Source organism: Lontra canadensis, unplaced genomic scaffold (genome assembly GCF_010015895.1).
Source record: "Lontra canadensis isolate GAN:19392208 unplaced genomic scaffold, GSC_riverotter_1.0 scaffold31, whole genome shotgun sequence".
Classification (NCBI taxonomy): Eukaryota; Metazoa; Chordata; class Mammalia; order Carnivora; family Mustelidae; genus Lontra; species Lontra canadensis.
In genome coordinates, this window is record NW_022631025.1 from 20,625,056 (window position 1) to 20,642,366 (window position 17,311).

The 17,311-nt window shown below is 43.0% G+C and overlaps 1 protein-coding gene across 4 annotated transcripts in view; it reads right to left on the reverse strand.

Moving 5' to 3' along the window:
• TLE1 (TLE family member 1, transcriptional corepressor) overlaps positions 1-17,311 on the reverse strand; it is an 87,178-nt gene that overhangs the window by 46,784 nt on the left and 23,083 nt on the right. For 2 of the 4 annotated variants that reach the window (XM_032866705.1, XM_032866704.1), the window contains exons 5-6: positions 12,198-12,260; positions 10,294-10,368 (exon numbers count right to left, since the gene is read on the reverse strand). In XM_032866705.1, coding sequence (XP_032722596.1) covers positions 10,294-10,368; positions 12,198-12,260 — 138 coding nt within the window. Of the gene's footprint in view, positions 1-10,263; positions 10,369-12,197; positions 12,261-17,311 lie in introns of all 4 variants that reach the window. The other 2 variants (XM_032866703.1, XM_032866702.1) reach the window with 1 other exon arrangement.

The window sequence follows — 17,311 nt, forward strand, 5'->3', positions numbered from 1 at the left end:
CCATCCCTTGCTTGGCCATTTTGAAAGCTGCTGCTGCTTCTTTTTATTCTATTTTATTTTATTTTATTTATTTATTTATTTATTTTTGAGAGAGAGAGAGAGAGAATGGGGTGGAGGGCAAACAGAGAGGGAGAGAGAATCTTAAGCAGGCTCCATGCCCAATGGGGAGCCCTCCTCAGGGTTCGATCTCACAATCCTGAGGTCATGACCTGGGCCCAAATCAAGAGTTAAACGTTTACCCAAATGAGTCACCCAGGCACCCCAAGCTGCTGCTGCTGCTATTTTTTTTTTTTAAGCAAAATCCTACCCAACTGGAAAGAGTACTAAGCAGTGAGAGGATGGATCACAACTACTGAAGATGCTACAGCCCCAGGAACTTGGATAATGCAGCCTCACGTTCTACTTCTGATCCTGACATGCAGCGTGCCGAGATATTCTCCGTCCATTGCCTGGCCTCAGCTCAGAACACTCCCAAGGCAGGAAGGGCCGGCATCGTGGATCCCGTTTCACAGAGGAGAGGGTGGCTTGCCACAGGGAGCCATAACCAGAATGAGGACTGCAAACCTTTTCTTCCCTAGAACAGCCTTTCTGCTATGAACCCAGCAGCCCAGTCACGTTCACAAGGAGTTAGACTGGGCGTTCCCAAGCACAGGGAAGGGAGTGCCATCTCCTTCTCCAACAAAGACCTCATAGGTCTTTCCCTTCTCAAGTTAAGGGGAGGCTCCTGAGGGTGTAGAATGCCACATGTGCTGAGACAATCCACCCTCCCCAGAGATAAATCCATCTTCACCATGCAGCCTTAACGGCAGTTAAGATGAAAATTTGTTCTTAGATTTATGCCTTGGGGCGCCTGGGTGGCTCAGGGGGTTAAGCCTCTGCCTTTGGCTCAGGTCATGGTCTCAGGGTCCTGGGATCGAGCTCCGCATTGGGCTCTCTGCTCAGCAGGAAGCCTGCTGCCCCCACCCCTGGCCACATGCCTCTCTCCCTACTTGTGATCTCTGTCAAATAAATAAATAAAATCTTTAGGAAAAAAAAAAAAAAAGGATTAATGCTTCATGAGTCCCATCTCTCTAGTCCCCACATCCCAATACCCCGCGTCACTCCATTGGGAAAAGGAGGATCTCTTTAGCTCCAGCTTTCGTCCAAGGAAGCATGTAAAGAAGAATCAAGCCAAAACAGGGACAGCCTTGGCTACTCTCAGAAGATACTTAACAAATAAAAAGTGTCCTTTCTGAGATAACACACACTGGGGAATGAATACAGCGCCCACGTCTAGGAGAGTAAGCGACTGCAACTGGGCAGCCCACCTGGCCCATGCGTGTTCGGGAGGACATCTCTCAACAAGGCTCACCTGGGTGCCTGGGCCCTTCCCCAAAAGGGAAAAAAAAAAAAAAAAAACATGAATGAGTGCTACTTTATTTTTTATTATTATTATTTTTTTAAAGATTTCATTTATTTATTTGACAGACAGAGATCACAAGTAGGCAGAGAGGCAGGCAGAGAGAGAGAAAGGAGGAAGCAGGCTCCCTGCTGAGCAGAGAGCCCGATGTGGGGCTCCATCCCAGGACTCTGGGATCACGACCTGAGCTGAAGGCAGAGGCTTTAACCCACTGAGCCACCCAGGCGCCCCATGAGTGCTACTTTAAAAATGTATTTTAGAACAAAAGAGATACTGACATCGCTATACAGCTAGCAAAACCTCAAAAAAACCCAATGGCTCTACCAACTAAGAAATCTACATGCATCAGTCTTCCACAGACCTAAACCTGCACAGACCAATGGGGAAACCAAGATGTTTCTCAACAGGAACAGCAAGGGTGGGAAAATCCAGCCTTCTACCTCCTCATCACCTTCCATGAATTAGTAAACTTTTTTTTTTTAATGAATGCTTGCAGATTTATATAGTACAGGACTCACATGCAGAGCAGTTTGTAGAGCTATCAGAAAAGGCAATTTTGATGAGCAATGGTGGTTTTTTAGCGATGCAGGTGATTTCTCAGATGACCAGTGGTTCTCAAACACAATTCTGACACCCCCACTTCTTCTCCCTGGGGACATCTGAAAATGTCTAGAGACATTTACGGTTGTCACACCTGGGGGGTTAAACACCCTATGCTGCATAGGACAGCCCCCCATCACAGAGAATTAACAAGCCCCAAATGTCAACAGTGTTGAGGCTGAACGCTTTTAGCCTAGATCTAAGCTGCAATGCTGTCCCATGACATCAGAAGTCATGGTTTGTTTTTTCTTTTTTCAAAATTCATGGTTTTATACAGCGAGCGACCTGACAAATTATTGCTTAAAAAACAAAAATGCTTTTCAACACTAAATTGTTCACTGTCCCTTCGTCGCCATCACGTACCTTGTCACAATGCAAAAAATAATCATCTGCTTCCCAGAGTGGACTCCACTGACAATTTTAAAATAAAACAAACAACAACAAGTTCACATTTCATCAAATGATTTTAGAAAAGCTGCGCTGGAAATGTCCACATACTGGTGTTTTGTGCCTCAAAGGGGGCCGCAGAAAGGTTTTGCTGTTGACAGAAGGAGAGACATGCACTTGCTCTTACCCAAACAATGTGGACAGGCTGGGAGTGAGGCAAGGAAAACAAACACCAAACCCTGAGTTAATGATAATGAAAACCCACAACGAATAAAGTCACCTCATCCATGTCAAACAACAGCCACGCATTCAGAATTTTAATTCGCGTTTTACCTAGTGCAGCCTGGGTCAATTATGTTACTATAATGAAATTGACTTTGCTGTTTACATTCAGAGCTTTAACATAATGATGCCGTGGCTTCCACAGTTGTGTTTCTAAAATAGCTGTCACACGTGCTTCATCGCCACCGAGATGCCTATACAACAGGAAAGGACACCCAGAAGGAAAAGGGGGACCAACGCCCACCTTAACAGAGATGCCAAGCTCTTTATCACCAACCACAGAATCAACTTGAATTTTTGGAAGTCTACCCCACTCTGTAACCTTAGGGAAAACCGTGTCACACAGATCACAGACTGAACCCAACCAGAACTGAAACCATGCCCCCAAAATAGCATCTCTCGTGTTAAGAGTGTGCCAGTAAGTGGCATTTATAGCATTTGGTATTTAAACCCTTTTAAAATGGGGGGGGAAATGTGAAAAGTAGCATTTGTTGACAGTTCTCTCCAAATCCCTCTTCCTCGATTTCCGCTATTTCCCTGTTCTTTAAAACACTCTGCTCTTATCTGGGGAGAGTGCAGAAGGAGAAAATTGGCATGCTACAGTAAACAAGCTGGGAAAGTGGGGAAGAGCTGTGTGGGAGCAGAACCATCAAGGACACTACTGTACGAGTTATCTGAAAACCTCCCATTATGTGAATGGCCTCTCTCGAGAAGAGGGGCAAGGGTGATAAACAGGCAGAAACTACTTACAGGGGCCAAGAATTCTCAACGCACTTGAACATGGGTTTTAAAAAAAGAAAAAAGAAAAGCCCCCCTTAAAGTCCCCATCTCCATGCAGGAGCACATAGAAAATGACACACGGCAAAACCAATGGCGTGTATGGAGGTAGGCACCTGGATGAAGGCCTAAAACTCTGAAAAAGACCTGAACTCATCTTCACTCTTTCTGCATTGCAGAGAATCCATAAAGGCCAACTCTTCCTTTATTATCCCTGACGTCCTTGCTTGTCCTGCTTGCCCCAGATCACGGTGACAGCGACTACAATGATCAGAGCAATGGGCTGAAAGGCCTGAATTTGATGACGTTTTAAAAAGCCAGGTTTATTTAGACAGACCCACTTCTAAAGCCATGGAAGGTTTTGATGAAAAGATGCTCAACATCATTACCCATCAGGGACATCTGCAAATCTAAACCACAAACAAAGATACCACGTCACACTTACTGGAAAGGCTAGACTCAAAAAAAGGTGGACAGGTCCAAGTGTTGGAGAAGATGCTGAGGAAGTGGAATTCTCATCTATTTCTTTGGAAAACAGTCTGGCAGCTGCTCAAAATGTTAAACAGAGTTATCACATGACCCAGCCATGACATGTGTAGGTTCAGTTGGGAGAAAAGAAAACGGGTCCACACAACATGCACGCAGTGTTTACTGCAGCGTTATTCAGAAACAGCCAAAAGGTCTGGAGACAACCTCAATGTCCACCTGCTGGTGACTGGATTAATAAAGGTGGTATATTGATACAATGCAGTATTACTCATTAATAAGGACTAAAGTACACACTATATGAATAAGCCTTGAAAACGCTATACGAAGTAAAAGAACCCAGCCACAAAAGGCCCGTGTTAGCAGATTCCTTTTACGCAAAATGTTTGTAATAGGCAAATCCACAGAAATAGAAAGATCAGCAGTTATAGGGACTGGGGGCCGTGGGGGGCAAGGGGGTAACTGCCAATGGATATGGGGTTTCTTTTTGGAATGATAAAAATGTTCTAGAATTTGTGGTGATGGTTCCACAAGTTTGTGAATATACCAAAACCCACTGATTCGTATGCTTTGAGAAGGCAAATTTCATGGTATATAATTACACATCAATGTAAAAAAAAACCAAAAAACGCATAGGTCTAACTCTTAAAATGCAGTGCTCTACTTTCTACTCTGAAAAGAGAGAAAACAGGAAAATGCCTCCTTCCAAGGTATCAAGTACAAATCATATGAATGTATGAGAGAAAATTAAAAAGTGAATAATGCCTCAACAAGTTTTCTAGCAACTAAAAAGCAACACTGACTATTCAGAAGGACCAAGACATTGAAATCAAGCTCTGCATTTGTCAGCGATACCTACCTGTACTCCCAGTAAAAAATCTGACTTGAACCCAAGGAGAAGTAGGCTTCCTACCAGACTTGCAATATTGCTCCTTCTCCATGGAAAATTAATAGAAAGGCTGAAAAACTAAATATAAGTTAGGAGAGCCAGAATATCGATGCAAGTCTTAGCCTTGTCATTTTCTGCTCTTGGTAGCAGGCTAGGCATTATTCTCTGAGGGCGAATTTGTTTTATAAAGAAACTTACAGCTGGGTTATTGATGGGCTTTCCAGGGATTAACTGCATACTCATAAGAATAAGAGGCTAACCTCATCCTCTTAAACTTCACACACTACAATCCTATAGATAGCTGACAGCTACAGCCAGAGGAGAAAAATAATCCAACATTTTGCTAATCCTTAAACCAATCATCTCATGCAACAATGGGGAGCCTTTAGGTCCACAACTCAATCTCTTAAGGACAGGAAGCCTCCTTCTACAGACACATCAGGAGTTTGTATTCATAGACATGCCCTACATAAACATAGACAGACATTACAAAAGCCCCTAGACTTCTTTCAGTTCACACTAAATTGTTTCCAAGCATAGAGAATTTTACGTTCAACTATGAAGCAGGGATACAGACATCTGACCAATAACTGGATCCCCAAAGGCCTTGACAGAAGTTCTTCTGTTCGTCGAAAATTAAGTCAGACTAGGTCCAATTAAATGAGAAGGGAAAAACAAGGTGGCCAACACTAACCCCGAATGTTTTGAGTTCCTGATGTTCACAGGCGTTACTATGAGAAACTGTTCAAGTTTTCTTATGTTCAACAGTCAGCATAGGGGCAGCTGTCAAAAATCAGACATTCTGTGGTATGGGAAAGACAATCCCCATCGCTCATATGGCCATCTCTTCTCTCTCTCCTTCCGATTCCATCACAGTGATCTGTGCAACAACCCCTCAGGACCAGCAAAGGCCTTATTCTCCTTTCTCCTAAGTAAGGAAGCCAACGATGTCTTATCCTCACTTCTGCCTCTCAATTTTCTCTCCACCTGCTCCCAAAACTTAACTTTTCCCCCTCTGTTTTGAACCTTAAGTCTGTTCATCAAGTTCAATAGCCAAAGGTTCTTCACTGCAGCATCCTGAGCAAAAGCTGTTCACGCATGACAACTGAGTGGCAGGAGCAGAGCATCTGAATGGGTCTAATCTCAAACACTGACACCCACCTAATCACTAGGAAAGACTCGAGGGGAAGTGACCTGCTGCTCTGAGCCACCATCCCTCACTGAGACTTGGCCAACTGGACGCACAGATATGCTGCAGGCACTCTGAGAAACAAGGTAGACGGAGCCACAGTTCAAGGAGTCGGGACCATGCTTGATAAAGGCTGCCAGCCAGGGTGCTATCCCCACAAAAGCCATGCTGGGTAGATGGTATTACCCATCTGCAGGTGGGGACACTAAAAAGAGGTTAATTGATTATACGAGGTCACAAGGCTCCCGAGTGGCAGGACCGAGCGTCCTACTCAAGTCCATTTGATCCCAGACGCATGCTCTACCTTTGCGCAAGGTGGAACAAGACAAATGCTCTGAGAAAGATTAGCACAAAGCGCCATGGAGCTGGCCAGCCAGTACTTGCAAGCAAATGGACATCGATCATGCAATTGTTTCTTTAAAAATTGCACTCAGCCAGTCATATTTTACTTTCTAATCAAAAAGCAACCATCTTTCTTTGGGGGTAGAGAAACACCAGGTGAATAAAAGTACAAGGGAACTTCCTGGGGTGAAGGAGAGACTCTGACCCCCGAAAGCAGTGTGGGTTACAGGGTGTGTGCACACGCCGAAGTGATCACCCTATATATTTAAGACTGGTGCATTTCACAACATATAAATTATACCTCAATTTTTCAAAAAAAAGCCTGTGTGAACAAATACATATGCATCTCTATCCATATGATCTGTAGAGACCACATGTGATATAAATTCACTAATATATAACGCTAATTATCTGGAATCCGAATCTCAACTAAAATCAATTAGTATCATAGCAAGGAGAAGAAAAAAGTTCTTAGTTCCAAGCTCCCTCAAATAATACAAGGGAAAGTGATCTCGAAGAATCCTTCAATCATTTTCCCTGCCTTCAGGAAGACATCAACCATTGCACAAGGTATTGCCATCTAAAAATCTATTTTGTTTTGAGCGTTCTTAATAGAATTCCAAATTAGGGAGGGAAAAATCTTTGGGTAAGTCTGCTTACATCACAGAGACTGTACCGATGAAAGAAATAAATTTATTAATTAAAAAATTAATTAATTAAAAAATAAATCTCCAGTAAGCTCCCTTCCCACCCGAACCTGTTTTCTAAAGCGCACGTGAGCTGTGTGTCACACCACATAAAACTTCACCTATTAAGATCTCTGCATTATTAAATACTCTTCCTATAGCTACAAGAACATAACATACTTAATAGCAAAAGAGCTTAATATAAAGCAACATTCAAAAAGTAGGGCTGTAGTTAATCTGCCAATTATCAAATTTGCTATCCGTCACAACTTTTAAAAATAAAGCATCACATGAAAAGTAACTATTCCCACAGTTTCTCCAAATATCAAGTATCTAAGAAGCTTATCTTTCTGAAATACCAGTAATCTATATAAGTTGAAGCAGGTGATGTCTGGAGTGGAACAGGTAAAATTCAGTATTTTCTGTAAGGTAGGAGAATTAAGTTTTCCATGCTGGTGAGAAATGGGGCATCATTAATTGACTCAACATGGACGGGAAAAAAAGGACACTCTCTCTTCCTCCTCCAAGGGCACTCCACAGTTCCAGGACAGAAGCTGAGCCCACCTCAGCAGCCCTGGTGTCCTTGAGATTTCCCTTTTTCCAGGTCTGCTAAAGAGAAATGTCTTTAGCCCTGGCAAGCAAGCAAGCAAGCAAGCAGTAGGCCCCTTGATTGTACCTTAAAGGGAATGAGAATGTTTCGGCTCATTTGCATTTTAAAGGCTACTCTTTCATGATCTTTCACACTTGTAATAGATGTCTAAACCGTTAAATTACTATTTCTTTTCTTAGCCTGAAAGTCGATGCAGACGAAGAGCGTGGCCTCTCCCATTGTTCTTCATCCTGAGCTGGTCCCTGAGCAATACTGACAGCTGCTATCAGACCGGGGCTGCATTTACTCTGTGCGCAGCTGCTGCTTGTAGGAACAGACAGCCTCCCGGAGCCTCCTCCCCTCTGGGGAGACAGGGTGACACACTGCATGTTCAATGAAGGGGTGCGAAGGTCCACTGAATTGTCAACCCAATTTTATGCTACTTCAATTTTCCAGGACGCGCACAATTCCTTTCAAGCAAAAATCAAGCATATGCCAGAGCATGAAACTTACGGTGCAGGATAATTATTGATCACCGCAAACTTGCAAAGAGCCTTCTGACATAAATTAATAGACTGAGCCAAAAATTTACAATTAGGAAAACCGCACAGGCTAGTAGGCTGAAGACACACAATTGGCGTTAAGTCTTGTGCTCCGGGCCCAATTCCCTGATTTGGGTTATTGTCGCTAGCTATCAGAGCTAATCTGCTTTTATAATCTCAACAACATGTTTCCTGGATGAAAGCCATTCATAAAATTAGCGATTCATCTGCCCTTCTCAAACGACCTGCCATTTTCATTTTCTGATTCAATTCAAAAGGAGTCTTACCTATAAACATCTGGGTCATACAATTTCCCCCTTTCTAACGTGTGGGGCCGAGCAAGGCCTCGGAGGATTTACGGGTACGCGAGGTTCACCATGGAAAAAGGATATGTAAAAATTTAGAGACTATCAGAAAACAAACATGTTCCATAAAGTGTAACTGGGTACTTGAGAACTGCTTTGCATATGTTTCTCTTTAATCAAAACAGGCTTTTCCATCCTCATTCATTTGGGTTAAAAATTTCTGTGCTCGAGCTACAAGTACAATTTGTTATTAGTCTTTGCTAATCAAACACGGTACATGCAAAAGTACCAGTGAATATTTGATTTGATCTCTGAAATAAAGCAATTCATTACACAAGAAAAGGGTACAGAAGGCAGCCGACAAATGCAGATGTAATTGTGTTTTTTGTTGAATGTGATTAGAGAGCCCACTAAGTAACAGTCAAAAATGTGATCTAAAGAGGGGGGGTAGAAAGGCAGAGTCTGGGTCTGGGGGGAAGAGGAGGAGGGGAGAATTGTTTATGCAGAGCTAAGCTGTCAAGTGTAATAAAGCAGCTTGAATAAAATTTAAGCTGAAAATCCACTGAAGCTCCCCATTTCAGGGAGGAAAAAGCTATTAAAAGGAAATGAAGGTCACCCTCCCACTTTATTTCACCTAATTGACTGCCAATAGCTTACCACAGGCAACCCGACTGCAGATCGGCAATTGAGAAACTGATGAAAGGAGAGTTTTCAAGCTGAGGCTCATTCTTTAATCCTCCTTGGCTCTTATGTTTTTTCTCCATCTCCAGTTGGGATGTAATTTTAAACCCTGATGGATTAACTGGTTCCATTGTCTGTGGCCGTCATTGGACTATGGCACTCTTAATCCGTACAGCAGCATGTCTAATTATCATTACAAAGTGTCTGAGGGAACTATAAAGACCAGCAGGGCATCTTCTCACAAGCAATTAACATAAATTGATAAATGAGTGATCTGAATCCGCTCAAGGCACTCACATATGAATAAAATCAGAAAGGATGGTCCCTTGTTTGAGCTACTTCTTTGGCTTAGTCTGGAAGGGGAGAAAACATGAGAACTGTCCCGGGATCCCGGGGCCTGCAGCAGTGAGGACAAACTCAGGGGGAAGTACGGGGGTGGGGGACAGGAGGGGTGGGGAGGGGAGGGGGAAGGGACACACCGCATGGTTCACCGGGCTCATTAATGCAGAGCAAATAACTGTGATTGACAACCAGTCGCCAGCGTGGAGCGCTAACTGAACTCAAGGCAGGAGAGCAAAAACCTGGTGAAAGGCTAGAGAGCACTGGGGCAGACAATTATCACTTCTTCAACGGTAAGAGAGTGTTCTTTTCATTGGGGTGCCACTTAAAAATTCATGCAAGAGCCACAAGGAAGAGAAAGAGCAAACAGTCATCTAGGGCCTAACACCCCAGAAAGCAAACAGCAAAAGCAAAGATGCTCTAAAGGAAAGGATCATGCTGAGACCTGTCTTGACCTCCCTGTGATCCAAAGTTATAAGCCTAAAGTAAGGAAAGTATTTAAAATACTGATAAAGAAAGCAGGGGTGGTCTAAGTGTCAGGGCATAAACTGCATCTATCTTCCCACTGAACAGTAGATCTATTCTTCTCCCCCTCCTTAAAATGTTTCTATCACCTTCCTTATTATGCTCATCTGTCTTCTCCTAAGTACCTCCCATACCTGAGTCCTTCTCCCCAACCCTTACTGACCAATGTTAAGACTACATGACATTATATAGAGAGAGAGATTAAGCCATCAAATTAATAAGAAATGAAAGCTGGTTATACACACTGTAGGAGGTAGACCTGGAAGGCCACGTACCCCGATGATGGCATTCAACTCTGCCATGGTCACCTGCTTGGCACGCTCCACAGCCTGGGCCACCTGTTGTTGATGCTTTGAAAACAAGGAGAAGAAAAAGTGTTAGTAAGGCAGCCAAAGAACTTCATTCTACCTTCCAATAATAATAACAACAACAACAACAAATACGACAACAAAAATATAAAAGCTTATGCAATGTAGATTCAGCAGAATGTGGATTTAAATGTAAAGTGTCTCAAGCACTGATTATTTCACAGAACACATGGACAGCAGGAAAAGGAAAACAGAGGACAGGGCTTCCCTTATTTCTAAGCAAAACTAGTCCCCATTTAACTTCTGATGGGAATTTTGGGGTTGGAATGATAGAAAAATCAAAGACCTCAAAACAGGTAACTGAAGCCTTAGAAAATCACTGGTATTGGGGATTTCAAAGATCAGCCAGGTTTGCAAAAGGGGTTCACTGTTAAGTTTGAGCAGGTAAGGTTTACAGCCAGTTTAAAACCCCCCACTTCTCTACTCAAAATTTAAACATTAAATCTTTGATTACTTCTCTGGTCAACAAATCTCAACCCTCCAGTAGTTTTTGGACACTCTGGGGATTCCTTTCTTTCTTTAGCCTTTTCATCCTCCTGAGGGGAAAAGGAAGGAATCCCCCTCCCCAAACTCTTAGTTCACAGGCTGGGAACACTCCGCACAGTTCACCCACAAATGGCTTAGTCTGAAAGGCCAGCTCCACCCACAAATAAAAACCAAGCCACATCGTTGCTTTTTGGGAGGCACGAGACTGTGGTAGAAACCAGTATCACTAAAGTCCAACAACACCATTCCAAAGGCCAACAAAACTCAAGTGCATCGTCAAATAGACGTTACACCAGAAAAGGCAGAGGGGATCCCTGCTCTCCACTCTGGAGCAGCAGATCCTGGTAAGAACAGACACCCGGTGTTCTAGCTGTGGCTCTAGGAAGCTTTTCACTGTCTCAGTGCAGCCTGGACACACTGAGAACACAGCTTATCATTTATTAGCTTGTATCCAAAAGTAATCTTGAAGGCAAAACTAAAATATACTGGCTTTGAGTCCATTTCACAGATTACTCATATAAAGAGCTTTTTCCTCTCAAAATAAGAAAGTTCAACCTCTGCGACTTTGTAACTTAATACAATGGCTTACATGTGTACGGGACTGTAAGTTACGGCAATACGAACACTTATTTTATCCTTCAGACTATTAGCATCAGCTTCCTCCATGGATAGCATCCGTGAACCTGACTTGATGTCCAAGGACACATGAAACACCTGCTTCCATGGTCAAGTCAACCCTGATGGAACCATTTTTTTTTTTTTTTTTAAATGCAGTAAAGGGGGCACCTGGGTGGCTCAGTGGGTTAAGCCGCTGCCTTCGGCTCAGGTCATGATCTCAGGGTCCTGGGATTGAGTCCCACATCGGGCTCTCTGCTCAGCAGGGAGCCTGCTTCCCTTCCTCTCTCTCTGCCTGCCTTTTTGCCTACTTGTGATCTCTCTCTGTCAAATAAATAAATAAAATCCTTAAAAAAATAAATAAATAAATGCAGTAAAGGAAAAGCTCTCTAGAAAGACACTCCAATCAGTAGTAGTTTCCCGAGCTTATACTACTCCTCAAAGAAAAGCAAAGTTTTATGTTGGATCGTCACTTTGCAGTCTTCCACTGGGGAAAAAAAAAAAATTAATTTGAGGTTGAGCTATCGTCACCACGTTTACAGTGTGCCCTCAGCTCTGCTAGATGGGTTAGCAGGGGGCTTACACACTTCAGCTGGAGCAGATGTTCTTCACACTTGTTCCTTGTGATAAAATTAACATCTTAAAACTAGCTAATTTGCAAACAGAGAAGCAACATAATTGCACTTTAACAGCTGAACAGTTTTACTTACTTCCTGAGACAGAAATGGGATGACTTGTGCACAAATTGTATTCAATCTCTTGGCGATTTCAGTCTATAAAGACAAAGCCATATAAATGTTTAGTATACTTCATAATCAGTTCAGAAAGATAAAACTTCATACCCAACACTTTAGCCTTCCACTGCCTCACTCTTGAGTACATAAAATTGCTTTCCCAAGCTATGTTGCTAATATTTATCTTGAGATAAACAGTAGATATTAATCCCACTTGCAAAGTAAGACATAATTGCACGCTTTATTGGTCACTTAAAGAAAAGATAATGGGTAGCTTAATTGAGTTGGAAAATCTACATGGTTTAAGGCTATATGATCCTTTAACCTGGTGAGTACAAACCCCCTCGTATGCTTATTCAATTACAGTGTACCACGGCATTTTTATGTCATTATAGCAAGTTCATTCCAACTGGTGTCAGAAGCCAGTGGGGCAGGGGCACCAACAAACTGGGTCTAGCCTTCAAGATAAGGTCCAGCGTGAGAAAGCATTAGAAAGGAGCCCAGGGACCTCCTTCCTGCTTGTCCCAACTCTCACACAACTCAAACATGACTTTAACGTTAGTAGCCTTCACTGAGTCTCACTATCTCAAAAAGGCCAAGAAAACACTGTTGAAACAGAACCCACGTCCACCATGAAGGTCGAGTTTCACCATGATGCGGCATCAACAGCAAGCACCTTGCTGAGAGAGCCCCTGGGTCAGCTCAACGTCACAAAATGTGTCCTGATGGACTATCTGTGGCACAGGCTTTTGTAAAGAAAGTAGAAGTCCCTGCTTAGGTCCAAACCCACAACAGTCCCTCTGCTGCAAGGGACAAACTGACCAAGGGAGGCCATAAAGAGTGGTCTGCTTCCAGCCTAGGATAGAATCCACCTGCCCCCTGGCCTCCAACCTCCTCCAGCAATACAAAGCAGCTCTGCTTTCCTCTAACTCTGAAGAACCAGCTTTGCTTTAAAAAAAAAAGAAAAAAAAAGTCATCTGAGAAGAGTCCTAGCCTTGACCTTATTTATTTCATCATTTTCTGTCAATGCTTATTAATGCCACCTCTATTACCGAATTAGGCAATGAAAAGGAACACGAAAATTATGAAGCGTACAGACCATGCCCTTGAGAAACAGGGAACGAATAAGTAAAATGAAGTAGAAAACTCAGAAACTGTATAATCAAGTACGTTAAAAAGAACTGCCTTTGTCCTATAAGATGATTCCAGTTAACTGAGCAACAAGGCCTTTGGTTTTATGGGATGGGATTTAAGCCAAACCAACTCAATTCTCCCTGACCACCAATGAGATAGTGTTTCAGACCTCGCCTTGGAAGAAAGGAGGAAATGACTGGTATAGAGAGCAAAGCCATGACCTTGCTTTAACCAGCAGGGCAACAGATCTATGCAAAAAGGGTGCAGCTGTACCAGGTGCAGAAACAGAACTGCGTCAGCCCCACCCAGCTCATTTGATCATAGCCACACACTCAAGCTAACTCAAGGTCATGGCTCTCCTCGAAAGTATGGGCAGGCATCCCCTTCCTTTGCAGCAAGGTTCTGCACTATATACTTGGGTGCAAATGTAGGAGTAGGGAAGCCCCTTGCAGACTTGTAGGTCCTTACTCCCTCCTCCCTAGCTACCGTACATTCCAATAGCATTCTGTACTTTCCCCCTCTCCAAAATTCACACTTAAGGTCCACTTTTATTTTTTTTAAGATTTTATTTACTTATTTGACACAGAGAGACACCCAAGAGAGGGAACACTGCAGGGGGAGTGGGAGAGGGAGAAGCAGGCTTCCCGCTGAGCAGAGAGCCCGATGTGGGGCTTGATCCCAGGACCCTGGGATCCTCACCTGAGCCGAAGGCAGACGCTTAACAACTGAGCCACCCAGATGCCCCTAAGGTCCACTTTTAAAGAGGATATATACTCACTTTGAGCATACACAGACATACAATGAGATACATATACAGAAATATAAAAGACAGTCAGAAGAACCTTAAGTCTATCACCCAGGGATAACCATGAGTAAGATTCTGGTGATTCTGGAAAGATCATTCCAGGCTCTCAATGCATGGGTGTGTACAAAGCCCAGAGTGGAAAGACATACTTTCTATACCAAGGCGTCCCATCAGATACATGGCTTTTCTATAATATGCTATTTTCACCCAAAACTGTACTATGGATCCCCTCCCACTCAATAAATACAAAGATGAGTAAGAACATGATTCCGCTATATAAGCATACTGGTGGCTAAGTGCTCCTGGTATCAGGGGATGCTCACACTCCATCTCACGTTGCACAATTACAAACTCTCTGTCTAATAACCCTCTACACAGATCTCTGAAAGGAATCAGTAGAAGTGAAACTGCTGGGTCAAAGGGTATACATGTTTTACACTGTATTACAGGCTGATCAACTGCCCAGCAGACAAGGTCACCAATTTACAGTATCACCCATGTATGAGGGGGCTTGCTCTCCTACCCAATGTCAATATTGGGTTTTGTTGACCTTTCTTTTAATCTCTATCCACATAATAGATTAAAACAAAGACCTCGTTTCTATTTGCATTACTTAGATTTTTCCTGAAGCTAACTAAACATCTTTTCACGTATTTAGTGGTCCACTATTTTCCTTCATTTTTCCTTTGATGTTTATTCATCACTCTTTTTGTCGTAGTTCTTTCCATAGGGCAAATATCAACCCTTTCCATAGCTTTTCCAGCTTGCCACTTGTCTTTCCACCTTGCTTCCTATGGATTTGTTGCCAGAAGTAACTTTAAATTTTTAGGTGGTCACTTACTAAAGAATATTTTTTCCTATGATCCTAGCTTTCGGGTCAGGGTTCAAACACCCCAAAATCATAGATGCCATTCTTAATTTTCTTCCTAGTGCTGCTAATGGAATTTATTTTGATTTAAGAAAAAGGATGATCTCTTTAATTAGTGATAATAATGATATGTGTTACTACATAGGATGGCTTCAAGGTAGAACTGAACTGAAGTGTCAGGAGACAGTTAAGACCCTGAATGGAACGAACTCAGATACCTTTAATAATACCAAAGTTCCTAAAAACAAAATAAAAGAAATAAAAGAAGTACGGATTAAAGTACAGACAATATAAATTAGGTGAGAGTTGTAAGATTGAAGCAGAAAAAGAAGGTTAAAGATCAAAGCTCAAAAGACATCAAAAGCCATACCATCTGTCCTGGGAATTCTCAATAAATGCTCTGGAGAAAGAATGGAAATAAGAGCAATATAGGAAGCTGTTATCCCAGCTGTCTCCCCTCCTCTGCCAGGTCTCTAAGCCCTCATCTTAAACTAGCCTCCGACAAGCGAGCTTGATTTGGGGCCACAAAGCTAAATTCAGATCTCCCCTCCGGTTTACCCTGAAACTCTTCCAGCCATCCCGATTCTCCCTAACGAGAGTACACCTACCTCCTGACAGTGTGAGGATGTGTCTTGTCTCCCCGACAGTGCCTGAGTTCTAAAAACATCACTGCCACCCCGGGAGGGTTTCATAAACATTTCTCCCCACCCTTAAAATAGTGTAGATGGCAGCATAAAAACAGACAATAATCAGTATTGTCTCTTGCTTCAGTGAAAGGATATTCTGATAAGATCTTTAATTCAGCACAAATTAACAAGCAGCAGTTTGCTATTTGGGCTTTTGACCACAGAGTTTGGAAGCTACTGGACATCTGACTTGGCTTAAGCAGGTATTAAGAAAGTTCTCAGGCTCTTTTAAGACTGCCTTCTACCTACCCTGAAGGCTGGACAATGTCAGTGGGGGCTTGGGGGGAGGGATGTACACAAGGCAAACCGTATTTTCCACCTAGAAATCACTCTTCTGCCCAAAGCTGAAGATACATTTGGTACCTGCTAGTAGTCCCAACCGACACTTAAAAAAGTGCCTGTATTTAGGACACAATGTAAAGCTACAACATTGAAGTGTTCAAGAGCTTACCCCAAACCGGATCTGCAAGGCAACCTGGTGCCCAGAAACCTAACCAGCAGGTGAAAGCCCCAGTGTCAAGCCTTACTTTATGGATTGCCGCTGCACACTGAGGCAGCAGGAATCCAAATTACCTGTCCAGAACAATCTGCTGTTCTTATTGGGGTTGGCCCTGATAATCTAAAAACCTAGGTTTGACTCTCAGCAGATGAGTAACAAGGTGAGCTCAGGCAAGTCACTTCAACTGCTGGGCCCCAGGTCTCTGCCAATCGGCATCAGCATGCTGTCAGTATCAAGTGAGCAGCTATGTCAAACCACAGCTGTGCTATTACAAAGCGCTATACTCTTACCTCCACCCTTCGAGGCCTTCCTCAAATCCACACAGAAGGTGCTCCGTAACACCAATAAACACTTCTCTAGGCCCTTCATGAGCCTCCGTAGCACTTTCTGTCATTAAGCAAACGAAGCCTGTATGTTTAAAATCATGTTTACATCGGGATTCCTGGGTGGCTCAGTCGGTTAAGCATCTGCCTTCTGCTCACGTCATGATCGCAGAGTCCTGGGATAGACCCCCGTATCAGGCTCCCTGCTCAATGGAAAGAATCTGCTTCTCCCTCTGCCTGCTGCTCCCCCTGCTTGTGCTCACATGCGCTTTCTCTCTGACAAATAAATAAAATCTTTAAAAATAAATAAATAAAATCACATTTCCATAAAACTTCTGTACAGTTTCCTAACAGCTTTTGGCATTAAAGTCTTCTCCACACAGGATGGGAAGCATGAGAGCAAGACTCCCACTGAACGCGGACACAGCTTCTCACCCGACCTGCTCCACTCACACACTGACCACACCTTACACATTCAACACACTCTCAAAGGAATGCTTCACTGAACCAAGACGGAATCCCCACACACCTTAACCTCAATGGTCAAGGTGCAAGCAGAGCAGACAAACTCTTTCTGAACAGTGTCTGAATAAGACTGTTTACGGGAAGAAATCATTTCTTGGGAGGTATGAGATTCATGTACCTGTATATTTTAACTGAGTTCAATATGTTCCAGTACCTCCAAGGCCAGCAAGGAACCAAATCCTGGTGTAATATGCACAGCTCTTAAACGGAACACATGTTCTTCTGGGCATCTGAACTTAAAGATTTAGGA